Source organism: Adiantum capillus-veneris, chromosome 29 (genome assembly GCF_014529385.1).
Source record: "Adiantum capillus-veneris isolate H3 chromosome 29, ASM1452938v2, whole genome shotgun sequence".
NCBI lineage: Eukaryota > Viridiplantae > Streptophyta > Polypodiopsida > Polypodiales > Pteridaceae > Adiantum > Adiantum capillus-veneris.
The window spans coordinates 74976161-74996378 of record NC_140959.1 but is presented as its reverse complement, the minus strand read 5'-3'; the positions used below and the strand labels follow the sequence as shown (position 1 = coordinate 74996378).

General features: G+C 44.7%; 2 protein-coding genes across 2 annotated transcripts; one reads left to right on the top strand and one right to left on the bottom strand.

Annotated features, from left to right (window-relative positions):
- Positions 1–5567: 5567 nt before the first annotated feature.
- On the top strand, positions 5568–6469 carry LOC147419419 (uncharacterized). Its single transcript, XM_086506015.1, has 2 exons — positions 5568–6188; positions 6331–6469. The coding sequence occupies exons 1-2, from the start codon at positions 5568–5570 to the stop codon at positions 6436–6438; spliced, it is 729 nt and encodes a 242-aa protein (XP_086362141.1). The 3' UTR covers positions 6439–6469.
- A 1004-nt stretch (positions 6470–7473) lies between these two features.
- On the bottom strand, positions 7474–8563 carry LOC147419418 (uncharacterized). Its single transcript, XM_086506014.1, has one exon. It carries the CDS (start codon positions 8337–8339, stop codon positions 7485–7487), a length of 855 nt encoding a protein of 284 aa, XP_086362140.1. The 5' UTR covers positions 8340–8563; the 3' UTR covers positions 7474–7484.
- Between the last annotated feature and the right edge of the window lie 11655 nt (positions 8564–20218).

Below are 20218 nucleotides of genomic sequence, written 5' to 3'. Positions count from 1 at the left end.
GCAGTCCCAGGTGGATTTCTATTATGTTCACTAATAGCTTTTAAAGTTCATTTTAAGTTAAGCATTGCATACGTAAGGTTAGGAAGGATAAACTGGCTGTAAATAGAAGGTAACTTCCACGAAACCCACGAGCAATGATTGTAACTAGGAAAGAAATGATTGGGTTATGACTGATTGACCTAGGAAAGAAATGTTTAACCATCCTTAAGACAGCTTGTGTCAAGACACCTCTGATTCCTTGGAAATATTTTACTCCAGGTAATGAGTAATGGTGGAGATACCATCATGGAAGAGTCAGTTACCTCAGCACGTGTGGAGTCTTAACCCCGTGCTTGTTTATGTTTATGGATATTACTTTCAAGTTTATCCTAGAGAAACCGCCTGGTTGTATAAGCAACTGGTTTTGGCGTATGGGTGCCGGGACTTTGGGTGAAAGTTTTTTCCACACCGTTTTTAAAAAAAAATGGAATGGGTGCCGTTTTTCACCCTTGTATAGGTGGTCTTGAGACAAGTTGGTACTAGTCAGAGATACTTCAGAATGACAATACCTTGTCTTAAGTCTAAAGATGTTTGTTTTTTGAAAGAATGTCTTCAATACTGTTTTCAAAGGTTGTCTTAATGAAATGCAGCTCTAAAAGTTAAAAAGGAATCATTGTTTTAATTGTGAAAAGAATGTGGTAGTAATTAAACAACACAGAGATCACGTGTGAGTGCGGGGTGGTAAGTGGGGATGGATTAAGGTCGTCAATCATGGACGCGTGGACCTGATTAGTCAGGTAACTATCCATTCCCGCGCACTAAAACGTTTAGAAACTTCTTCACTGGAAGAGGAATCCACCAACAGCTGTGCCCTCACATATGTTAGGGGGAAAAAAGCGTTGGCTAAGGAAACCTTAATCTGAAGGATGAAGATATAGGGCCGGAATTTTTTTTTCTGGTCCCGTTTCCACTGCGAGACAGGACTAGGTCTCTTCTACGGCTATAAACCTAAACCATTGCCAATGGTAAGGGTGCATTCCCTGGAATTTTTCTTGTTTAAGGACTTTGACTTTAGTAGGCCTAGAGACCTGTCAATGGTACCATCCCGTTTTTGGTGTCGGCGGGATTGGGGACCTTACATAATCTGCCTCTTATACCCCGGCTGTTGCTCACAAGACCCCGCATGTGGGTTTTAGTTGCACCATGTGGCAGTCCGAAGCCTCTTGAGCCTCTAAAGCATTTGAAATGTTTGAAAAACATCTCCCTAAAAACCCCAACTTCCAGTCTCTTTGAACCTATAGCACTTCCCTGCTCACATGCTCAACGAGCAGGCTGTTGAGGTCACTGGGAAGAACTACTTGCTGGCTCCAAGCCACATGAACCTCGCCACACTTTGGCCTTAATGTGCCTTTGAAAAATGTGTGCAAAAAATCCAAAAAAATTCATATGACACCCCGCTCTCATTGTCAACTGCCAACTTTGACTTCCAATAACTTCCCATTCTGAGCTCCGATTGGAGTTCTGTCAATTCCTTCTAGCTCCAAATAAGTCCTACTATCACCAAGAACCTTGGCGAGGCCAAAAAGATGCCGGATGGCACACCCTCCGTTGTAGGAAAGTGGGCACAGACACGACCCTCGGCAAAACTTCAGCTTACAATAAAATGCAATCCGTAGCTCTTTTCTTCAATTTGAAAAAACGGTAGGTCCCAAAAATCAAGCACTACATGCCTATATCTTGATTTCCACTTGGACCACCTGTCCTTAGCTGCCCTGTTCGGCAAGAATCTGCTACACATTGAACCTTCAACCTTTGATATCTTGGGCTCCATAGCTTTGTTTGATGAGCCGTCTGGACCTGCTTCCTCAACACTTCAAGCTCTACATTTCTAAGTAGGAAACCAACCCTTCTTCCTTTCTTAACTTGTCAGTCCACTTAGTTTACTTTGGTCTACAAAAACCCACATAATACATATATTTTTGCTAATCTGATGCCATAAAAAATTCTAGCATAATGCATACATTTGTAAAAGTTCATAAATACAAACAGAACTATGTTTTTTAGCTTGTGCATGCAAAGCGGCACGACCATGATCGTCATTTTCCGGGATGGCCGGGGCATGCCTTCGGCATCTTTTCTTGTTTCGGTGTGGGCATCGCGTGAGTTGGCCGTCTCTTTTCTTTTGATGTTGGACATTGATGTCGAATCCCTTTGTTTTTCTTTACCTTTTTTTGTGGGTGCGTATATGCGTGCGTGTATGTGTGTTTATATGGGTGTGTATGTAATTGTGTGAGTGAGAGAAATAGTTATATTTTACCGAACAGAGAGAGTTAGTGAGAGAGCGGGTGCTGAGTGTGTGTGTGTGTGTGTGTGTGTTTGTGCAAGTGCGTACGTGAATGTGTGGGAACGAGAGAGGAAGAGGGTTTATTATATATATGTATATATATGTATATGTATATGTATATGTATATATATATATATATATATATATATATATATATATATATATATATATATATATATATATATATATATACTTTTTTTATGATTTTTCGTGCAGGTTTACAGAGAACGAGGGGGAGAAAGGAGAGAGCGTGACGGTATGAGAGGGATTGGGGAGTGAGAGGGGATGGGGATTGTGTGTGTGTGTGATGAGGGAGAGAGAGCATGTAATGCGCCTTTCAGCTTGCTGAGAGAGAGAGAGAGAGAGAGCGAGAGAGAGAGAGAGAGAGAGAGAGAGAGAGAGAGCTGCATTGCGGGGGTGAGTGGGTGAGGGGTGAGATGGGATGGGGAGTGTGTGTGTGTGTGTGTGTGTGTGTGAGAGAGAGAGAGAGAGAGAGAGAGAGAGAGAGAGAGAGAGAGAGAGAGAGAGAGAGAGAGAGAGAGAGAGAGAGAGAGAGAGAGAGAGAGAGAGAGAGAGAGAGAGAGAGCATGTAATGCGCGTTTGGTCTATGCCTGGCCGACAGAGAGCAAGAGGGGGGGGGGGGGGTTTGTGAACGAGGTGGGGAAGAGAGCGGGACAGGGATAGAGAGGAAGGGAGGGGTGTGGGGAGAGAAAGGGGTGTGGGTGTGTGTGTGTATAGGGAGTGAGAGAGAGAGAGACTTCGTAGCTGCACCCTGCATGGCGGGTTTCTACACCAAGGGGAAGAGAGAAAGAGGGAGTGTGAGTGAGTGAGAGGGGAAAGAGAGAGAGGGTTAAGAGAGAGAGAGAGAGAGAGAGAGAGAGAGAGAGAGAGAGAGAGAGAGAGAGAGAGAGATTATACTCCATGCTGGCCCACGTTGGTACAGCCAAACTGTGTCGATCTATGGAAGTGAAGAAAGTCGAGGCATGGTAGTTTGCAAGCAGATGCCAAAGTGTTTCAGTGGCTATTTGATGCAAGATATGGCCGGCACTGTCGTGATGTGTATGTCAAATGTGGATTTTAGCAGACCAACGGGGTCTTCAAGCTCATCCACTCAGGTCTCTTAAAGGCTCTTGCACGGGCTAGTACCATGATTTGTGATATGTTGAATGCTTGCACTGCTTGGACAAGGTCCGAGTTTTGATGATACTCGGAGATGGATGGATAACAGTTTATGATCATGAGGTCGGCAGCATGAAAAGTGAGCCTCAGGCTTGCTTCTGGTCATTGGCAACGTGACGGGAAGCTAGTCACATTTTTATGAGGTGGTGGAGCTCCAAGATCGGAGGCGTGCTGTGGGTGTGCAGGCGGAGAGGTTGAAGGAGGCATCCAAAGGTCGACGGTTGCGGCATGTGCAAGGGGGCCAAGCCCAAAGTTTTTTTAAGCTATTATTAACAAAAAAAAAAAAACGGGTGACCAGATCGTGGAGCACTGCATGCAAAAGGTAGTGCTGCAGTGGACGAGGGGATTAAGGGAAAGGTTCGCCAGTTGGAGTATGCATGGAGGTGGTGGGCCTAAGCGCCATACGGTAGTTGTATAAGGGGGGTTCGGGCAGCGACCAATAGCGAGGTCGCTATTGGACAGGGCTGCAGGAGCCACGGGGTGGCGCAGTTGAATATTAGACAGGGGAGCCAGAGGGTGGCCGACTGCTGAGAGGGGCTGCCGGAGGGTGGTGACACCATCGAGGGAAGCCGCCCCTGAGAAGGAGGAGGTGACGGGTTTGCAGAGCCCGGGAGTTGCAAGGGTTGGCGAGGGTTGCAGGAGGGCCGTGAGGAAGGGGCCGCCGGTGAAGAGGGTGGCCGACCATAGGTGTGAGAGTCGCCAAAGGGCGGGCTGCAGTTATGGCTTGAAGCGAGGAAGCATGAGGCAGTTGGGGGTGAAGGAGCGCTGAAGGGAGGTGTTGCAGGGCAGCGTGATCAAAGAGGAGAGAGGCGCCATCAAGGAGGAGAACGGAAGCAAGGCCATGATGGGTTGATGAAGGCCGCCCGTTCATGCAGGGGCAGCATCGACAGGAGCTCATGTAAGGAGGGGTATAAGCAAAGAAAAGGTGATGCACCGCTTTGAGGGAGAGCGTATCTATGCACACTCTCTCGCCCATACTTCACCATAGGCCTTTCGTATGCTATGCCGGGGTTTTTTTCCAACTTAATCCATTGTTGTATATGATCTGAAGCTCAAGCAAAATAAGGCTCCCTCTGCTCATTGTTTGAGCATATATATATAACATTGTCTTTCTATCTTATGCCTGGGTTGTGTATGTGACTTGTTTTTGTACAAAAGGGGTGTGCAAAGGGCTACAAAAATCTTGTGGTATGTCGAATGTATTGAGTGAGTGAGTGTTATCTGTATGGTTGTGATATATGTCTTGAAGATGGAAGCTTGTGGGCAAACGTGAGTCTGCCAATGATCTTGAGGTGTCTAAGGGATGGTCGGGTTTGGGCTTGGACAATTGCTGTTTGCAGATTGTGTATCTGGACGTGTGTTTGCTAGGGGATAGGGGTGTTGTGAGATCACTGAGCTATATAGAGGCATCGAGTTTATGTGCTGGTGGTTTTCCCATTTCCCCCTTTCCATCTTGTGGTGCCCCCACTGAGGACCCAGTGATTGCTTCCTAACAAGGTGTTCTTGAGTCAAGATGAAGTAGGAGTTTGGGCCAGTGTTCAAAGGAGATGAGGATGGAGATGATTGGCTTGACGATTTTGAGCTGTTTATTCTGTCAGTATTGCAGTTGCCAGGTGATGAAGCGAAGCTCCAAACTCTACCTTTGGTGTTGCGAGGTAAAGCAAAAGCTTGGTTTGATGGATTAGAAGATCTGCACAAGTAGAATTGGCTCGGGTTTCGCGAGCAGTTCTTATAAAAGTATCAGTTCTTACAAAAGTATCGAAGGGTCGTGTCAGCTTCGGAAGCAGATGCAAAGATCAAAGGGTTGCAACAGGACATAAGTGCAAATTTTGATGCTTTTGTTGATAAATTTGAAGCTTATTGGGGAGATTTGGCGGCTGCTACCCAAGCAACCAATGCGGGATATTTGAAGCTCGAAAGGTTTCTATCATGCTTGCATCCCTATGTTCGTGAGAGAGTGGACTATGAAGATCCAAGCACTTTTGACGAAGCGGTCAGAATTGCCAAAGAAAAGAGCCGAAAGATGAAGAAGAAGATGGAGGCAGGTTTGCTACAGTAGGCACTCATGGTAGCCAGTGGACGTAAGCCTAAACCGATCAATGAGTGTCAAGAGGTAAAAGCTCCTTTTTTTGTTGATATGCATGTGATCAAAGCATGTGAAGATGATGCCAGGGTAGAAGAGGTTGAAGAAGTGCCAACCAGGGCTCAAAAGGTGCAGAGAGGTATATTCAGGGTGCCACCGAGTTTGCTTCCTCAAAAGAGCGAGGTCGTAAAAGTTTTTCAAGAAGAGGTGCCAATTCCAGAGCCAACAACGAGGCTGACAGTAGTGGTCCAAGAATTGGCAAGATCAAAAGAGGAGTCCGACAGCTCTCATAGCTCTAGCAGTGCTTTGGACACAGATGCTACATGGGAGACAGAATCCCGATCTTCTAGGTACGAAACTTATGATGTTTTTCATGTAAATGAAGTGAAAAAAAATTTATGCGAGTTGCCTGCCAGCCAGCTAAAGGTCGAAGAGGAGTATAGTGTTTCACTTTGTTTGAATCTGCCAGTCGAACAGCCTTATCAAATGTCTTGTGATGGTGGGTCCCTATTGGAGGAAGAAATGTGGTTTGATGGTGTATCAGACCTAATTGAAGAGCAGGTTTCTGAGGATGACTTGCAGGAGCTAGAAGCGAAAGCGGAGGTATGTCGAAGTGATTTGTCTATGTAGGGGGTGGGGCAACCTTGCCTTGGTGAGCATGTCGAGGTGTGCTTTAAAGTTTCAGGGTTTGTGTGTAGCCGTGGAGAGTTAGCTCCAGCAGATGACTCTATGGAAGTTGATGCAGGTGCAGCCTATGACCGTGATACTCCATGCAAAGAGGAAGGTGCCGCCAACCTTGCAGGTGATGAGGTATTTGATGAGCAGATTGAAGCTCTGGCAGGTCATGTTCTAGAGTATGAGAAGGGGGCCTTGGTGCCATTTACAGAGGGTTGGGATACAGGTTTGCAAAGGCATCAGGTTTGCTTGGCTATGCAGCAGGTGGAGGCTAGTTGCAGGGTCTTGCTATGTTATGTGCTGCTATGGATACATGTGTTATGGGAGGTTGCTTTACAGGTGTCTTTGTGTCAGCGACGAGGTTTTTTTGAAGAAGACTATACTACGGAGAGTTTTCTAACAGATGACATGATAGCAGCTTATGGTGCTAATGCTTCAAGTGGTCAAAAGCATGTTTATGGTTGGCACGAAGCCTTGTGGATTCAGGGTGACAAAGCTCTAAGCTACGGAGAGCTGGAAGGATGGTGTGTCCATTGGCATACAAGTGCAAAGTGGGGCTTGGATATGCATTTTTTACAGGTGGATGGCAACGGACAATGTTTTATATTTGATCTAGGTGGACTCTATGCCATGCTTAGGGAAGCTTCAAGCTTTCCATTTGACTCTGGAGGGTGATGCAGTAGCAGATGCTCTTCTCTCTATATCTAACCTATTTATATAGCAACTATCATTTTTCTTATGCAGTCTATAGCTTTATGTTATATCATGCTCTCTATACATACTTATTTTACTTAAATAACACTATGGTTGAGCATAAATGCTTAACGAGGGGGTGGTCAATGATGGTACAGCCAAACTGTGTCGATCTATGGAAGTGCAGAAAGTCGAGGCATGGTAGTTTGCAAGAATATGGCAAAGTGTTTCAGTGGCTATTTGATGCAAGATATAACTGGGAGTGTCGTGATGTGTATGTCAAATGTGGATTTTAGTAGACGACTGGGGATCTTCAAGCTCAGCCACTCGGGTCTCTTAAAGGCTCTTGCACGGGCTAGTACCATGATTTGTGATATGTTGAATGCTTGCACTGCTTGGACAAGCTCCGAGTTTTAATAATACTCGGAGATGGATGGATAACAGTTTATGATCATGACGTCGGCAGCACGAAAAGTGAGCCTCAAGCTTGCTTCTCGTCATTAGCAACACGACGGGAAGCTAGTCACATTTTTATGAGGTGGTGGAGCTCCAAGATCGGAGGCGTGCCGTGGGTGTGCAGGCGGAGAGGTTGAATGAGGAATCCAAAGGTCGACGGTTGCGCCGTGTGCAAGGGGGCCAAGCCCAAAGTTTTTTAAAGCTATTATTAACCAAAAAAAAAACGGGTGGCCAGATCGTGGAGCACTGCATGCAAAAGATAGTGCTGTAGTCGACGAGGGGATTAAGGGAAAGGTTCGCCACTTGGAGTATGCATGGAGGTGGTGGGCCTGAGCGCCATACGGCAGTTGTATAAGAGGGGTTCGGGCCAGTTTTGCAGGGGAGGCAGCGACCAATAGCGAGGTCGCTATTGGACAGGGCTGGAGGAGCCACGGGGTGGCGCGGTTGAATATTAGACAGGGGAGCTAGAGGGTGGCCGACTGCTGAGAGGGGCTGCCGGAGGGTGATGACACCATCGAAGGAATCCGCCCCTGAGAAGGAGGAGGTGACGGGTTTGCAGAGCCCGGGAGTTGCAAGGGTTGGCGAGGGTTGCAGGAGGGCCGTGAGGAAGGGGTCGCCAGTGAAGAGGGTGGCCGACCATAGGTGTGAGAGTCCCAAAGGGCGGGCTGCAGTTATGGCTTGAAGCGGGGAAGCATGAGGCAGTTGGGGGTGAAGGAGCGCTGAAGGGAGGTGTTGCAGGGCAGCGTGATCAAAGAGGAGAGAGGCGCCATCAAGGAGGAGAAGGGGAACAAGGCCATGATGGGTTGATGAAGGCCGTCCGTTCATGCAGGGGCAGCATCGACAGGAGCTCATGTAAGGAGGGGTATAAGCAAAGAAAAGGTGATGCACCGCTTTGAGGGAGAGCGTATCCATGCACACTCTCTCGCCCATACTTCACCATAGACTTTCCGTATGCTATGCTGGGGTTTTTTTCCAATTTAATCCATGGTTGTATATGATCTGAAGCTCAAGCAAAATAAGGCTCCCTCTGCTCATTGTTTGAGCATATATATAACATTGTCTTTCGATCTCATGCCTCGGTTGTGTATGTGACTTGTTTTTGTACAAGCAAGGGGTGTGCAAAGGGCTACAAAAATCTTGTGGTATGTCGAATGTATTGAGTGAGTGAGTGTTATCTGTATGGTTGTGATATATGTCTTGAGGATGGAAGCTTGTGGGAAAACGTGAGTCTGCCAATAATTTTGAGGTGTCTAAGAGGGATGGTCGGGTTTGGGCTTGGACAATAGCTGTTTACAGATTGTGTATCTGGACGTGTGTTTGCTAGGGGATAGGGGTGTTGTGAGATCACTGAGCTATATAGAGGCATCGAGTTTATGTGCTGGTGGTTTTTCCATTTCCCCCTTTCCAACCTGCCTTCATAGAGATGGAGAGGGAATCAATGAGAGAGAGAGAGAGAGAGGGAGGGAGAGATAGATGATGGAGAGAGAGAGAGTGTGTGGGGTGGTTAATCGGTTTGCATGGTGGCAAACAAGAGGGGAAGAGAGAGAGAGGGACAAGAGAGTATGGACGAGAGGGGAGAGAGAGAGAGAGGAAAAAACTATGAAAGTGTGTGTGTGTGTATGAATAATGCAAGAGAGAGAGTTTCACTCTTGTTGCTTGTTGACCAGAAAACTCCTCTCCCAGTTTGAGTTTTCAGCTGCACGGATGGCACTCAAACCGAGCCGTGGCCGGAAACCAAGTGCCATACCGAGCCGTGGCCGGAAACCATCCTACTGCATTGACCGAAGGGCTGAAAGGGAAGAACGTGAGGCCAAGAGTTCTCGGACCATATAGGGGGACGAAGGAGCCAAAGGTAGTAAAGGAAGTTGCCATGCATTGTGGCCCGCCAGTGGAAGAAAGAGTGAGTAGGCTTGTTGTATGCGCCCATTGGGCTAGGTGACACAGGGGCAGAGATAAGAGAGAGATGGTGGGTTGGCGGAGACGAGCAGGAGAGAGAGAGAGAGAGAGAGAGAGAGAGAGAGAGAGAGAGAGAGAGAGAGAGAGAGAGAGAGATCTTTGTCCTTTGGTGATAATGGATCAATATCGTCAAACTAAAGGGCGGCCCATCGTGGCCAAGCATAGAGGGGGGTGGTGATTTTTTTAAAAAAACAACCTTTTATCGTTTTTCCTCTGTAATGTGCTCCTCCCTGATTGGGGTTGGTTCTCACGACCACAGTTTCAAAAACCAGCCGTCATTAGCCCTCCCGTCTGGCTAGAGGCATTCATGCTTCTAGTCCTACTTCTGATTCTTTAGCAGCAGATTTGGAGGGTTATCCCTCCTCTGGAATATCTAGCACGAACTATGGGTCAAACCTTAGAAAAGACCTCTTGATCCTCCATCCATTGACTCTAGTCTTGTGAATTCTCCCATCTGCTTCCATCAACTTGTAACTGCCGTTGGCATAGAGCCTTTTGACAATGAATGGCCCTTCCCATCTGGGTTGAAATTTCTTGTCTTTCCTAGTGTAAAATCTGTTGTCGTATCTCAATACTAACATGCCTTTTTCCAGGCCCTTTTCCTTAAGCCCTTGATTGAAGGTGAGCCGACATCGCTCTGCTTGTGTTGCATAGTGATTGATTGCATCTTACCTATCTAGTTGGAGCCTTTCTAGATCCAGGATGTGGCTGTGGAGATTGACGATTGGGTGATGTAAGTGGCTAGGTATGACTCGCAAGCTGGCTATATGTACCTTGGTGGGTAGAATGGCCTCCTTTTCATAGATTAGATGGAAAGGGGTGAACCCTAGTGATGTTCAGAATTTCATTCTGTAGGCCTATAGAGTGGCCATGAGATGTGTGTCCCAATCACATGTGTGGTTATTCACCTGCTTTGTGATGATTTTACAGATCATTTCGTTTACCTTTTCCATTAGGCCATTGCACTGTGGATAGTATGGTGTGGAATGTTGATGTGTAATGCCTAACTTTTTCATCAATTCTCCCACTAGGTTGCCTCTGAAACGTGGCCCCCTATCAAATATTATCTATAGCGGAGTGCCAAAACGGCAACAAATGTGCTCGAATATGAACTTTGTCACCTCTTGAAACTGTAATGTGTGTGGTGGTTGCTGCTTCTACCCATCAAGTCATGTAGTCTACACCAACTAGAATGTATAGTTTACCTGATTGGGACCTTGGTAGAGGACCAATTGCATCTATTTCCCACTTTTCAAATGAACCATATGAGATGATCGGAGTCTATGGCTCATAGGTTAGTGTATGATCACTGGACGCTTGATAAGCCTTGCATGTTTTACACCAATGATGCACATCCCTGTTCAGACTAGGCCAAGAGAATCCTGCCTGTAGAATCCTCCTACTGGTGATACCTAAAGCAAAATGATTGCCTCAGACACCATCATGGCAACTTGAGATTACCTGTGTGATCTCGTTGGAGGTTGGTACTCGCCTGTGAATCTGGTCTTTGCCTTTGCAATATAAGTTGTTGTTTACAAGGCGGTATCTTGTAGCCTTCCTGACCAGCCATTGTTTCTGGCCCTTAGTGTACCCTTCAGGACATTCTCTTGTGTCTAAGAAGCTGATGATATCAGGCATAGTATCGCTACCTTGAAAGAGGGGCATCTTTAGTTTAATTGCTCCTATGGGAAAGTCTTGTATTCTTTCCTTGACTAGAGCATCTGCCTCCTGATTTTCTTCACTAAGGACATGAAATAATTGCACTGCTTCAAACTTTCTTAAAAGATCCTTAACTTGCCTTAAGTGGCCAAGTAAAACCTTATTTTTACAAACCCAAGTGCCATTTATCAAAAGTAGAGCATCGCCAAAAACATTTATGCATTGAATCCCTTGCAAAATACACTGTTCTAATCCAAGAATTAAAGCCGCTACTGTGCTTCATTGTTGGAGTGGGAGTGTAACAACTACCCAATGGAGAATACTTTCTCCCTTTGCTCATTGAAAATGATGATTCCAGCTCTGCAGACTAGTCCACTGTTCTTTTGTATGCTCCATCAAAGAAAAGACAGTGAGCTCTTTATAGCTCAGGACTTTCTACCATTGGTGTAACTTCTTTACCTTCCATGTTGACCTTCAACTTTTGCTCATAGTGATGATAAGTAAGAATACCTGCTAGACTAGTCCTACTGGAGTTTTCTACCTGCATGGTGTAGTCAAACTCTTGTAATCTAACCAGCTATTTAGAGATCCTAGATGAGACATCCATGTGTCGCATATCATACAGAAAGACCTCCTCCATTGTCAAAATTACAAAGGGTCTAGGCAATAGATAAGAGTGGAAATTTGTAGTGGCAAACATTAATAGGAGCACCATGTGCTCTATTAGGGGTGAATCCTTTTTCTGATGGGGTCATGACACAACTAGAGAAGGAGATAGGATGCATGAAAGAGGTTTGGGGATCCTTGCATCAGTACGGCTCCAAGTGTATCACTTCCTACACTAGGATTCACATAAAATGGCTCATCCCATCTGGGGGGTGAAATGGTGGGAAGTGTGGCCAAGATTTGTTTCACTTCGGTAAATTGTTGCTCATTTTCTTCACTCCATGAGAAGACATCTCTATGGGTGACTTGTTTTAGAGGAAGAACTACTTGAGCAGGCAAGTGAATGAACCTACTTAAATACCTTACCTTCTGAAGGAAAGAAACCAACTGCTTAGCTGTGGTGGGTGATGACAAAGATACCTCTTGAATCTTGCTAGGGTCAGTCTCGATCCCTTTTGCTGAAACTACATGACCAAGGAGAGTGACTTTGCTTTCACCAATGTGACACTTATCCACGTTGAGCTGGCCAACGAATGTTTACAACCTGGTCATGCAATCATAGGCTTTGCTCAAATGGAGGGAGCGTGAACTATAGATGCAAAAAGTCACATAGTGATGGAATGTGGCCGGAGTGTTGGTGAGGCCAAAAGGAATCACTTTGTAAGCAAAGCATCCCTAGGGTGTTATGAAAGTTGTCTTTTTCTGGTCTTCTTCTACAATACTAATTTGAAAGTAGCCTAAGTAGCCATCATATACTGTGTAGCACTCATGACCTGCTACCTCATTGAGAATTTCATCTTGGAACGGGAGGGGGGAATGATCCCTTTTTGTAGATGCATTGAGAGGTTTGTAGTCTACACAGATTATCCACTTACCATTCTTCTTTAGTGTGACTTCCACTGGAGAGACCCACTCTGAGTCTTTGACGGGGTAAATGAAACCTGCCTGTAGCAAATTCCTTACCTCTTTGAGCAGTGCTTCTTGCCCCAAGCCTTTTGAGCTTTTGCACTACAATCTTACTTCCTTCCTTGAGCCTTATGCAGTGGTTGGACCACTGTGATCCCTCTGATATTATCAGAACCATCAATCAATAAGAGACATATTCTTTCCTCTCTTCACCAATTAACTCACTTGAGAACATTTGATGTAACTTACTTGTATCCATGAAGGATTCCGTACCTGATGGTCCCTCTTGGTTTGTCGGCGGTGCTTCAAATTTTGTCAATATTTTTGGGTCTTTGAGGATGACCCCCATTACTTCGATGCTACTGTCACTTTCTTCAATTGTTGTTGTCTCTTCTCCTAAGGTGGATGAATAGTCATTGGTGGACTCATCTTCCAAAGCCTCTAAAATCATGTTACATTGCTTCCCAGTCCTCATGTCATAGAATATGGGCTTCCCTTTAGCATCCTTCATTTGAATCATTCCGGTACTTCTGTCTTGCTTAGCTTCTATAGCCATGAGCCAGGGTCTTCCAAGAATGATAGGGTAGCCCTCCCCTTTGTGTGGCATGACAAAAATGTCTACCTCCACTTCTATGTTGATGCCTTTACTTTGACTCCATTCACATTGCCTACCCATTTCACTCTAACGTTATTTGCCATTTTGGCTCGGCATGGTGCCGGCCTACCTACCTCTAGGTCTAGATGGTGCATCATTTTCTCACTCATGACGCATATTTGTGCGCCACCATCTATACAAACATTTGAGATGCGTTGCCCCTTGATGTGGGCGTCCATGGCTGGTAGGATGTCGTCAAGGTCCCTCCCAGAGATAGCCCCAACTATCATTGGTCTGGATCTTCTTGTACTTAACATCTTTGTCCATTGTCTTCTCATCCATGGTGCAAGGTGGAGTAATTGGGGCCAAGTTATCTTTGGACCCTGCATCAATACATCTTGAACTACATCATATGATTTAGCATACTCACCCAATGAAAAATCCATAATGTCGATGTTTCGTTGAGGCTTAGATGCCTGCTTGCTAGACTTTCCTTTTCCTTTCATCTTCTCCTCTCTTTGAGAGGGTTCTTCGTTCCTGGCACGCTTCACTCCCATCGCATCAACTTCTTCTACCTTCCCTTTTTCCTTGTTCTTCTCTCGGACCAATTCTTCTAGCTTTGCCTTCCCTTTAGCTTCCAGGCTAATAACACTCACCACTTGGTTTACAGTAGGTGGTGGAGGTAGCAGTGGAATGAGAGGTTGTGGTGATGGTGGTTTTTGTACAAGTGGTTGAAGGATTTGGACCGGTGGATCGGCCTTAGTTGCCTGGGTGGTGGTGGTCTTGCCCTTGGTGGAGAGATCTGATTCTGTCTTCCTCCTCTATTGAAGTTCTTCCTTCTCAGATGTGGGCAGTAATACATGCCATGGCGATCTTCCTTGCAATTGTAGTAGTGATATTCTTGGTTTTGCCTTTGCTGCCCTCTCCCTTGTTCTGGATTTTTGATAGGTGCATGCCCTTGTTGCTCCAGATGCACATATATACTTTCAAGCTGAGTAGTGATGCGACTCAACAGGTCTTACTGCTCTTCTAATGCCTCTTGTGGTTGGGTTCTATGAGTGGCTGTTGCAGTCACTTGGGTTAGTCGAACTGAGCTCGATTCCTCTGACTCGTCGACTCTTGCTTGCATGTGCAGCTTTTTATCTTTAAGGTGGTCTACTTACACTGCCAACTCATACGTTGCAGAGAACCTCCCCTTCACCTTCTCCTTAAGCGGCGACTACATACCAGCAATGAAACGGTCCTTCTTCAGGAAATTAGGCGCTCCTTCACCTTCCTCCAGTGAGGCAACCCATCGCTCCCACAAATGCACAAACTTGGATTCGTAAGTGGAATACTCTAGCACACCTCCCTACTTTAACTCTGTCAACAACTGCCATAAATTTTCTGAGGTTGTGCCACCACCAAACCTCTTTACAAAGGCAGCACATAATACATCCCATGTATTCTTGGTATCTTGGGGCAAAGCATTGTACGAAGAATTGGACTCTACTTTCATCAGTATAGGAAAAATTTGTAGCCATGAGGCATCGTCATCCTTGTTGGAAACCACACAAGTGATGTCGAAATCATCTAGAAAATTGGTGGTGATGTCTTCTCCCTTCTTTCCACTAAATGTGGGGAAAGAGACACTTGCCATGGTAGTAACTCAATGAGCCAAGAATTACAAACTTTTTTTTTGTTTTTTCTTTTTATAACATAAATGACTCAGTGGCACATAACGGCTTTTTACAAGGTTGGGTGGATGGATTTAAAATAGGATAAAAATTGAAACATATGAAAGAGTGGTGGTCATCCAGTACAAGGAGAATAATAGGGTTTGGGGAGCTAAGGATTTCTCCTAGCACCGCAGCACCAAATAGATACACAATCTTCTATTTGTAGAAGATTTTCCTATCTACATAAATGTTCACATGCATGTGTTGCAGAAACCTAAATGGAAAAGTTGTTGGTCTGTTTTCCATGATGCATAGAAGGTGGAACACTTACGTATACTCTTACCGTGCTAGTGTTGATGAGTCGACACATCCACAGGAGGTCGTCGCCTTTCATAGGCTCCACTTTCCCTTCGTCGCTTAGTATGTATGGGATGATGGCGACGCGTTTGACTAATCCTACCCTTTTAGCTAGTAGCAGTTTCAAGTAATTATCATAGTCGGCAGGTTGCATGAAATCCACTCCATTCAATTGTAACTCGTCTCCAGCCCACTAGGTCTCACCCGTGATGGACAGTTTCTTTAGGATGACGTGTACGGTGGGAGGAGGAAGTCCCTCTACTCATCCTCCAAAACATTGAGCGCAGTTATTGAAACACTCCTCCCTAGGGCATGGGAATGTTCTTACCACTTCTACTTCAGGATTTTCACGAAATGGACTGGCAGTACTCGCATACGCCGCACGAGTTGATAGGCGTCCTTCTGCCACTTTGCCTCGGATGACCTTCTTTTTGGCAAACTCCGCACGACTCAGCTTCCCTAAATTGAAGCACTCATGTGGCTAGGTGCTTCTTCCTTTGGGGTCATGTGTTTCCGGTCTGGCCTAGCCCTTCCTTTCCTTTGGCTCAAGCAGCCCCTTTTGGCCACTTAGGAGTAGAGACTATACCTTTTCTTGCAGTTTCCTTAGGAAAGAGAGGTCTTAACGATCTTTTTCCTCCCTTAATATGGACAACCTCCTCCTGGTGAACGTCTATGTAGATGATTTCAGCCCCTTCGTTACCTTCATTGTTGGCATTCATTGATAGTGTGCTTTGGTCGACAATAGTGATGGAACTCTATGGCATTTTCACATGATGCTCTCAATTTGCGATTAACATGAGCAACACGAGATGGGGAGCTTACCTCTTGAGTATTGTCGACATTACAACTTGGCAGTAGTACTCCAATGAAGGTGGTTAGTGCTTCTTCACTCTCCTCCTCCTCTGTTCTCCAGCTGGAGAATTCTTTCATCCATTCGTCTATGGTCAATATTGTGCGTTGTTTTCAATGTTGTATGCTGAAGGTTTTTGAGAATCCCTCCTGAGTGGGGGCACCAAATGAGGAGTACAAAGCACGACGCGGACCAGACGGCCTCAAATGCCATGAGTTGATGCACGCCGAGCTGGCTAGGGTGAAATGAACAAGGGGCACCACCTAGCTTGAGTGGCTAGGACGCGGACAATGGTGATTCAAAGTAATATAGAACTTTGACACCGAGAGAGAGAGAGAGAGAGAGAGAGAGAGAGAGAGAGAGAGAGAGAGAGAGAGAGAGAGAGAGATACAGGTGATGAAAAAGCCCTCGGGGTGTGAGGGAAAACTATTTTCATGCAATATTTACACCAAACTTATTTTCGGCAAGGTGGAAACCATGGTGATAGAGAGATAGAGAGAGAGATGGTGAGCCTAATAGTGCATTCTCTAGAGGTGACTCATAGACCTGGAGATTTTTGCTAGCGTGAGTGTGTGTGTGGCGACCATCGGAGTCAGGGTGTAAACATGGCTTCTCCACATAGTGCCCATTCCTAGAATGCTACACGAAATCCCCTCTCTCTTGATACAAGTGTTGCCAATCCCTCCCACCAAAAATGCCACCAAGTGTTGACCCCCAGATGGTGACCTCTCAGTGCCTTTCTATAGGTGCTAGCCGCTTTAGGTTTAGGGTAGTCTGACTAGGTTAGGGCCCTAATCAAGGGAGACAAAGCAAGGTAGTGGGTCCTAGATGGTTGACCCTTGCTTTGTCTTGGGAAATTTTAAAAATAAAAACTCCTAGATGGGCCTTTGTGACCATCACTTAGAGATAGATGATAATTTACAATTGGAGTTTTTTTACAAGATTTGGCATAAAATTGAAAAAAATGATGAAAACCTACGGATATTACTGAAAAGATGCATCGTGGACAAGATGACGGCTAAAGGCGGGCCTCACTGGTGTGTCGGTGTAATGTGCTCGTCATTTTTGGGGCCGGCCGGGGCATGCCTTCGGCTTCTTTTCTTGTTTCGGTGTGGGCATCGCATGAGTTGGCCATCTCTTTTCTTTTGATGTTGGACGTCAATGTCGAATCCCTTCCTTTTCTTTTACCCCTTTTTTCACGGGTGCGTATATGAGTGTGTGTATTGTGTGTTTATGTGGGTGTGTATGTAATTGTGTGAGTGGGAGAGATAGTTTACCGAATTGAGAGAGTTACTGAGAGAGCGTTTGCTGAGTGTGTATGTGTGTGTGTGTGTGTGTAAGTGCCTACGTGAATGTGCGTGTGGGAACGAGAGAGGAAGTGTGTAAGTGCCCACCCACCTGAGCTCGGGCCGTGCTAGTTGCATGCACCCAAAGATAGCAAGCAGCGTTTGCATTAGCCATCAGAGCCACTTTGATGTTCTATCACGCCACTCTGTGTCTTCAGATATGATTAGTTTTCTTTACCAAAATTATTATAAGACCCCAATGTGTAGCTGGCGCCCAAAAAAAAGGCTTTTCATACACTCCGTGGCCAACCACGTCCATATGGTAGAGAGTTACCATATGATATTACACAAACAATTTCCCGACCTAAATCCTCATGAAGGTATTAAAGTTATTTTTAGGCTTTGAAAGAGGGAGGCCCAGTCGGGCCATAGGGTCATAACCTGGTAGTTTCAAACCTCAGACTTGTAAAATATAGAGAAAGAGAAGGAGAGAGAGAGGAAGAAAGAAGGCCATTCATTCTCCAGATATAGCATATAGTGAATCAATTTAAAGGTTTAGCTAGTGTTAAACCAAGCCAGAGGTAGGATGTGGTGAATCAAATCCACCTTTATACCTAGTAGAGAGAGAGAGAGAGAGAGAGAGAGAGAGAGAGAGAGAGAGAGAGAGAGAGAGAGAGAGAGAGAGAGAGAGAGAGAGAGAGAGAGAGAGAGAGAGAGAGAGAGAGAGAGAGACCCACCCTTACCCAGGGGAAGGTCTTCCACTTGGTGAGGGGGGTCATCACTAAGTGGTGAGACCTCCCCTACAACCATTGTATCAGTGTATGAGTGTTAGAAGTTCAATAATAGTTTTCTTGTTAGCCAAGAAAAAGGGCCAAGAGTTTTTAGCGAGAAAATTCCTAGTCGTGCCTTGTAGTTCTTTCCTGGAAAAATCGTTTGCCTTATATTTCCTCATAAGGTGACAAATCGCCCGAAAGGCTAAGAACAAGTCCGAGAATGAGTACATAATCATACATACCATGCCAAGACAAGTTTTTACAGCTATCTTATGTGGACGATTACTCTTACTTTTGACATATTCGATCAAGCTCAGGTGCAAATTGTTTCTTTTCCAAAAGAATTTTGTGACATACCTTCCAGTTAATGGAAAAAGAAGTGATAACTCTATTCAGAAATACTATTTTAGTAATAACATTAATCTCGATATCGTTCAAGCATTCCAACGAGGTAGGTTCAATCTGAAGAGTGTTGGGATATATTAACGGTAAGTATTTTGAAAAATTGGGATTGTTAAACTCAATAAATCATCCATATACCTCTGGTATGTCGAAAGAGTGTTAGATCAATAGTGGTGTTTGTTGTCTCCAGCTGTTTTAGTATCCATCTATACTAAAAAAAAGCGAGGTAAAGATTGCACATAGCCAGTGAACATGAGAATCCCATAGGGATACCATGGATCTACCGAAAGCATTGATTCCCTAGCAAAACAAAGCAGTTTTGAAATAACCATTCAATAATCATAATTAGACCACACTGATTATAGTGAGTGGGTGGTCCCTTATGTGTGTTCTTTACCCATCTGGGACTCCGGGTAAGTGAAATTGCATGACAGCCCATCATATTTTGTTTTTCAAAAACCCATTTACTAATTTGTTGTAGGACCGAAAACAGCCCCAAAGGTTTTAAGAGTGATATGGTTTCATAGCACTACGTGATATTTGCTGAAAAATTTGAAAAAGATGCACTGTGGTAGATTAATGAACACCTCAGTCGCGTTTTTTACTAGCCAAACGTTATTCACTTGAAGCCCCGTGAAGGTTTTTACTGCTATAAATTTTTCCTCGCAAATGCTGTTGAAGTCAGTGTGAATGAGCTTGAGACATGTAGTAATTACGTTTGTTGCGTGTAACATAATGCAATTAGAGGCATCTAAAATCCACCTAAACTTATGCTTGTGACTCTTATACGTGGGAAAAAGTAAAGGTAGTTTAGAACTATGAGTGTCAGGTTTAAAGTTACTCAGTGAAATACCTAGGTAGCGTATGGTTTCTTCTGGACACATTTCAAATACTAGGAATTCTGGTCCTTTAAGTCTAGCCTCAAGTGCTACTTTGGCTAGGTGCTTGCAGATAAGAGTAGGTATATGAGGGTCTTTGTCAAGTCCTACCACAAACCAATTCTGTTTTGGTTCATTTATCATAGAAAGCAGTGAAGGAGAGAGCCAAGTTGTTTCCTGGCTTAACCATGTAGGTGGGATTGACCCAATACATGTTTGAAAATATGAGAGTAGAGAATCAGAAAGTCTAGCATGTTGTAGACTTTCTAAATTCAATCTCTCGGCTATGTTAGCGAAGTAGGTAAGTAGTGCGGTAAAAGCCAAGTGTGGGTTTAATGGTTGTAATGGGATATGATTTAGACCCTTATCTAATAGGTCTTTGATTTCCTTTGAACCAATTAAAGATAGATCTGTAGTAAAAACGTGTTGTCCAAACCCACCAAAATCCGAACAGTAGTCTCTAAAAAGAGGACATTTACACGATGTTTGTTTGTCAAATGTCAAAAATTCTATAGAATTTCACAAAATTCTTCAATGGTGGGTCAAAGGTCCAATCAAAAGTCAATTTATCTAACATGTTAGTATTGCCAAACACTTGTTGAAAGGCATTTTGTATCAAATACTTTGGTGTTAAAAATTAAAAAAACCGATCCAAAAAATGGAAGTGAGTTATACGCTTCTTTAGATAAATTTTTTTGCATAAAACCAGCTTCCTAGAAGTAGTCCGCTTGATCTAAAAAAGCAATAAAATCAAGAGTTAAACATTTTCTTGATAGAGAGATTCTCCCCCCTTCCTTTGACATAGCTTCTAGCTTTATTACGT

Coding starts and splice junctions, on each gene's coding strand:
- LOC147419419 (XM_086506015.1), top strand. CDS start 5,568: ATGGTAGCCAGTGGACGTAAGCCTAAACCGATCAATGAGTGTCAAGAG. Junction 6,189..6,330: donor AGCTAGAAGCGAAAGCGGAG/GTATGTCGAAGT, acceptor AAGTTGATGCAG/GTGCAGCCTATGACCGTGAT.
- LOC147419418 (XM_086506014.1), bottom strand. CDS start 8,339: ATGGGCGAGAGAGTGTGCATGGATACGCTCTCCCTCAAAGCGGTGCAT.